Source organism: Juglans regia, chromosome 13 (assembly GCF_001411555.2).
Source record: "Juglans regia cultivar Chandler chromosome 13, Walnut 2.0, whole genome shotgun sequence".
In the NCBI taxonomy this organism is placed as follows: Eukaryota; Viridiplantae; Streptophyta; class Magnoliopsida; order Fagales; family Juglandaceae; genus Juglans; species Juglans regia.
This window is the reverse complement of record NC_049913.1, coordinates 35,115,405-35,122,279: the sequence shown is the minus strand read 5'-3', so window position 1 is coordinate 35,122,279 and position 6,875 is coordinate 35,115,405. Positions and strand designations below refer to the sequence as shown.

Genomic DNA, 6,875 nt, shown 5'->3' with positions numbered 1-6,875 from the left:
CCAACGAAAATACATAATAAATACGAATTTATTCATTAAATTTCATTGAAGCCTTCTAGTAATATCTTAGGATTATATATTTTATCAGAAAGTGAACATACATTATAAATAATTTTATTTTTTTAAAAATATTTATCATTTTTTAATTATCTCTTGACACGATATTAAATAATTAAAAAAAATTATAATGAATAACATCTCTATTTTGCTTTGTTTTTTGTTTTTTTTTTTTTCCTTCACCTGGTAAAATTCTAAGGAGACCTCTTAGGGCCAAGCCCAACACCTAGGCCTTGGGATGAAACTTCTGAGCTTCTCTTTAGGGCCAAGCCCAACACGTACGATGATATACCTCGACAACCTATAAATTTGCAATAAACACGTAAAAGGAACCCAACTCCCAGAACGAAAGAGCCTAATATAAGATGAGAGGCATTGGAGGTCCGCTTCTATGTATTGGCGATCTGCTCAGCGATCTCGGAGACTCTGACGGTGCTGCCCCTTCTCGCCATACCCAAACCCCTCTCTCCTCATCTCCCTCTTCAGTTTCCAGCCCCAATGACACCCCTCAATCCCAAGCCTTGGACCTCACCAAGCTCTTCCAGGTTCGCTTCCCCATTCATCTTCTTTGATTCTATATATTATCAAATCTCCGCTCGTTTTCTGTCTCCTTTTATTGAAATTTATCTCATACCCTCTGAATTATCATACTTAGAGCCGTTACGGGTTTCGTAGTTTTGATTAAGATTACTTTCTAGTGAGTTGTTGGACAAAAAAATGTAAGTTGGTGGCAGTCGAAGAAGAAAGGACCAGGTTTTTTGTCCTAAATGATACAGCTTTGAAAGACGGCTTCAAATCGGAGCAATTTTTCTTGAAATCTGAGCAATTTGTTTCTGATATTTATGTAACTTCAACACCCAGATCCTGATTTGTCTTCCAATTGAGTGAAACGCTCATTTAGTTCTGGAATCTTCGTACATTAGTAATGTTAGGGGAAGTCGCATGTACCTTTGTCAAGGAGCTATGAGAACTCTAACTTGGGTGCGTTTTCGCTTATTAGTGAATTCCTATGTTAATATGTGCTCTTCAGAACAGTGTTTCCTGTTAATCTGCTTCTTTAGAAGGGCTAACGTATCCATGTCCCGCAAGTATCAGACTCAGATGTGGCTCAGACATGGGAGGATTCGTCTGATACCCATAAGTGTCAGACCCATCACAAAAATTTGATGATTGGGGGAAGCGGACCCATAAGTAAAATTTGGCCTCGGATGTGGGAGAATGAATCATTGAGACCCATGAAAAAATACATAACGTAGTCTTCTTGTTGGTATTCCGCCAATTTTCGGAGAGCACCACAAGACCATTCGGGTAATTTAGCAGTTCGTCCCAATAGCCTTTTAGCTTGGTGAAATAAGTACTCACAGATGTTTGATTCTGGTTAAGTGAGGAAGTCGCTTTCTGGAGTTGGAAGATATGAGGAGTGTTGCTTTGTGAGAGCATTATCAATATAAATAACACTGGCAGCAAATATTTGAAAGAGAGTTTAAAATCCAAGAGAGGACCATATGATTGCAACGAATCCATGGTAAATAGAGCTGATCAGTGTTGCTAAAAGGTTTGGAGATTGTACCATCAATAAACCCTGTCTTATTTTTGGCGCTAAAAGCCATAAACATAGACCTACTCCATCTGGAGTAGTTATCAACAAGTGGTTGAGAAACCAATAGAACTTCAGGACTGTCACCATGATGAAGAAAGTCAGGGCTGGAATGATCATTGGCTGATGAGGTGATAGAAGAGGAAGAAGAAGAGCAATTAGATTGAGAAGTCATGATTTCTACCGAATCTGGATGCTGAAAGGCAGCAAAATGATGCTCTGCTTTTCAAGAGTAGAAACAGAGATAGGACATAAGGGTATTCTCTGATACCATGATGAATATTGAATTGATTATTGAAAATGAAATCATTTCTTACAATATGTTCTGTACATTGGTGTAAATATATACGGAAAAACATGAAAAACAAATCACAATAATCTAGGAGAAAATCATGCTATCATGAGTTGTGGTTGAGGTGTTGTAGCCATTAATGCTTAATATGGTATGTGGCGTGATCTCAGGCTTGAGTGGTAGATTGTGTACCTGTAATACTTCTTTGATATCACCCACACTTACGGGGAAGGTAAGTGTGGGTGATATCAAAGGATGGGCAGCAGAGAATGATGCTTCTTTTTCAACCAATATATACCTTCCAAAAAAACTGATTGAAATCCTAGCAATGGATAGACTTGGCTTGCCAACTTTTTCAACAAAGATAGTTACTTCTACTTATTTTGCTCACTGTCACACCAAAATATAGTAGCACTCATAGTTTTTCTATCTTTTGTAAACACACTCATAGCACACCTTAGGTTTTTGCAAGAGTTTTTGGTTTGGGCTCTTTAGGCTGGGCTAAGATCTCTTCTCAAACGAAAAAAAAAAGGAGAGAGAGAGAGATAGAGAGAGAGTTAAATTTCAAAGTTGGATATTTAGGTGATACCGCTGGTCCATGGCTCGGTCAAATTTTAAGATGTTTTAGGACCAAGTATTCAAAAAGCAGTAAAGAAACCTTTCTTTTGAATATTTGAATGACCAAGTAAGAAACAGATTGCTATTGTTTTAGGGATATCTATAAGTGGTGTTGTGATACCCCCATATGATATGTAAGGGTGGTGGTGTATCACACATTGCTTGGGAATGAGAAGTTTTTACTCTTTATAATGGTTTTAATGGGGCTCCAATTATACCATTGACTAGTTTGGAGTATAGGCTATGTGGCTTGGACCTACTATTGGGGCGTTACAAATGGTATCAGAGCCTATTCCAACCAGAAATGTGGGACTTGAGTTGTGCTATCTACGACGGTCTTGTGCTAGCATCTCATTAACAAGTTATTGGAGTCACACCAACAACCTTGGAAAGAAGGGAAAATTATTAGGTATTCACGAAGAAAAAGATGACATGGTACTCCTATCCTGTTACAATATGCCATAAAATTATAATTGCTTCAATTTTTATTGGCATCGCATTCTATGATAGGATGAGAGCATCACATGCCCGTACTCCGGGAGTACCTAATAATTACTTGGGAAGATGAGCGTCACACACCCTTGTCCTAGGATGCTGTGGAGCCTCATCATGACTAAACCAAAGGAATCTCACCTCAAAGGGGGGGGGACTGAATTCAAACTTTTAATAACAATTGAGCAATTCAATGTCTGCTTACAATCCATATAGCCGTAAAAAGGCTTATTTGATAAACACTAAAGACTCCTAACATAGCAAAACACTGAGAGCACACCCAACAGATTGTGCCTTTTTTGATAATGACAACAATAATTTATGAAACAAAACAAAAGCAATCAATTAACAAAATAAACTTGGCACGTGCAATATTGGAAGCTTCTCAATCCACATCATTGCCCTTACTTAGTGGTGAAGCTCATCAATTTGTATCCAACGTGATCCTCAACAGCTCATTGAAGTAAGGTTAATGTTATAATTGCCATGGATGGAGTTTCAAATCTATCAGAGGCAATCTTTTTAAGAGTTTCAAATCTACAAGTAATTATTTTTCTTGCCATTTTGATTTAATCTGCATTTCAGTGTTCATGTATATATTACAGCAGGAAGCATCTAATTCTATTAATCTTGATTCAGGAAGAGTACAACCACTTGAATGAGGCTCTCTCTGGTACAGACCACTCATGGACAGCTCTAACTCTAAAGGTGACAATTCGGCTGTTTTGACAGATATAAGTTATAGTTATGACATATCTGTCTCTATGATTAGCTTTTTGGACACTCCCGAACATGATACGCATCCACCGTTACTGGCCTTTCAAGTGTGCAGAAGGTGTTCATGGTGCCATTTTTTCATTGGATCCAGCATAAATTAATCACTTTCTTAATTTCTCAGTGTTTTAGTACTCATTAATAGGACACTTGCTATGTTGGCTTTAGTTTTTTTTTTTTTCTTACATAAAATACTTTACCATTTCACAACCGCACCTTTCACACAATTCACGCAAACATATGTTGGTTCGCATTAAACTGGAGGCACAGTCTTGTCCTAAATCCCCAATCTGTTTTGGAAAAAACACATTTTTCTTTATTCTGACAATTTTGCTAGCCTTCCCCACTTTTTCTTGGTAGTTATGCTCTGCTCTGGAAACTGCAAACAAGCTGGTCCAGTCGACAAACTCAAATGTGAGTTTGCTATCAGAGAAGGTTGGAGAGCTCGAGAAAATTGTCAAGAGAGGAGACTCTGCCATAGCATCGGCCAAGGCCCTCCATGTATCTTTGAACCAAAAGCAAGGATCGTTTACTGGCAGTCAAAATATCCGATAGTCATGATTTTTAATAGGATAAAGGTTCCTGAAAGTCCCTATATTGAAGTGTTTTTAAGTTACTTGTCAGGATTGTACAAATAACATCTTCTGTGTTAGAGGATCTGAAAAACCAAATATGCTAACCCGAAGAGTCAAGACAACGCATACCTGATAATTAACCTGCAGATTTCTGGGTCCAAATGCGAATCCAACTCTCTCTCTCTCACACACACGCATATCCTTAACTTAGTTACTATACATAAGGTGTAGTTCAATGAGGGGAAAACGTCTCAACCATATTTTAAGGTTTATTTGGCAATGATTATCTGAACAGAAGTGCTCGTACTTAGTGCTGAAAAATCTCTTACAGCTGGGTTCTCTATGGTTTGGGGTTACTGCGGATCTAAGAGAAAGTGAAACCAGGTTTTGCCTCAACAAGCTGATCAATAAATGACATCAATAAGCTACACCTTCTTAATTACTTTTAAATTTTAATTATATTGAAGATCCCAATGAATGCTTAACCTCTATTCATATTATATATATGAGAAATGATAATTGTAATTGTAAGTGCGTAAGTATCGTGTAATAATTTTAAAAAAAGTGATTAAATACGAGATTTACATAAAAAGAAATTATTTTTTTAATAATAGATCATATTTTTTTTTAACGCAACTGCACGATGCTTGTATACTTCACGACTGTATGTAACATTACTCTATATATATATATATATATAATATCATTTCCAATGATCATGACTACTCAAAAAAGTTCCAAGAACTAAACCGGCCATCACAAGAGAAAGAAGACAATAATAAAACCAATAACCTTCCACAATATGGTGTTTAATTATATATATATATATATATAAATATTTGTACAATATTAACATATTTTCATTTAATTTCTTTATTAAGCTAGAGCGAGCTAGCTAGCTAGCAGAGTCATTCTTACTCCCATAAAAAAAAAAATCCCCAAATAAATAATGCTTCCAAAAACCAGAAATAGATCTTAATTATTAATCAAACATATATATATATATATATGAAGACAATTAAGTAGCCATCAAATCATCGAACCCTCAACAGTTTCTCTCTTTCAAATGGATACTCAGAATTTTTGGGTGACGGATGATATTGATCTGAAGCAGAAATTATGTTAATTAATAATCGATCGAGGCTGATTTTGATTAAATTTTAACTAATTAAGCGTAATCAATCTGATGATCGGCAACATCTGACAGCTATATATATATTTTGAAAGTCCTAGCTGCTCCATGTGGAAGGCAAATAGAAAGTTTGCTGGAACCTTAGCTAGCTAGCTAGTAAGTTTATATATAAAATTAATGGGGTACTAGAGTTATATTTAGAAATAGCTAGCTATATATATATGCATGCAACTTGTTTTTATACCATATATGACAACAACCTTATATATATATATAAATATATATTCAGCATTAACATGAAAAGAGAACATATTAATAATATTTCGCATCATCCTTGACTTTATGAAAGCATCATGGATTATTTAAACATTTTCAATACCAATAAGTGCTGGATGAATGCAAACCATCGAAAAAAGTGGAGCAAACCTTGCATATTTCATTTGAAAAAAGTGGAGCCTACAATAAAAAACAAAACAAAAGTTTGTTTTATTACGTGAGTCGTATTATATTTGTCCTAAGTTTTTAAGGACTGTTTGCCAAATCTTGCATATTTTACAATTGTATAAATCATTTATATATATATATATATATATATATGTGTGTGTGTATGTTTGTAACATATATAAGTAATACTACATGTAATCGTGGAGTGCGCAAACGTCGTGCAATCATTTTAAAAAAGAGTATGGTCCACTATTAAAAAATTAATTTTTTCATGTGAATCCCATATTTATTCATTTTTTTCAGTGATTGCGTAGCGATTGTGCACTCACGATTGAAACTATCATTTTTCAACATATATACACCTACATGATCAAGGCTTATAAAAAGGTTTTTTAAGGTTTATCCTTTTAGATTAGGGATGAAAACCGAAGGTATCGATGCAGTTTTGGTCCAAAATCGAAACTGCACCGATCCCCTAAAATGATGTAAATCTCGACAGAAACTGGTCGGTGAAGGGGGAGAAAACCATCGATATCGATCTCAACATAACTACGGTCGGTTCGTCAACGTCTTCGATTGCGACGAAGGTGACCCTGTCGCTTAGTGCAAACTGTGAAGCCTCAGAGAGAGAGAGAGAGAGAGAGAGAGAGAGAGAGTGGCGTGAGAAATGAAGAATAAGAATGAGAAACAAGGAAGAAGAAATAAAGGTTCTGGGATTTAAAACTCTTGAGGGAAATGGCGCCGTTTGCTTTATATATATATATATATATATTTTCAAATATTGAGTCCTAAAACGACATTGTTTCACTTACTTAAGTAAAACGACGTCGTTTCATATATGTATATTTAAAAAAAAAAAAACATTTTATCAATTCGGCCGGTTCAATGGTCCGG

The 6,875-nt window shown here is 35.7% G+C and overlaps 1 protein-coding gene across 1 annotated transcript; it reads left to right on the top strand.

Moving 5' to 3' along the window:
• The first annotated feature begins 395 nt into the window (after positions 1-395).
• LOC108988365 lies at positions 396-4,567 on the top strand. Its single transcript, XM_018961612.2, has 3 exons — positions 396-602; positions 3,696-3,764; positions 4,191-4,567. The coding sequence occupies exons 1-3, from the start codon at positions 423-425 to the stop codon at positions 4,383-4,385; spliced, it is 444 nt and encodes a 147-aa protein (XP_018817157.1). The 5' UTR covers positions 396-422; the 3' UTR covers positions 4,386-4,567.
• The last annotated feature ends 2,308 nt before the right edge of the window (positions 4,568-6,875 follow it).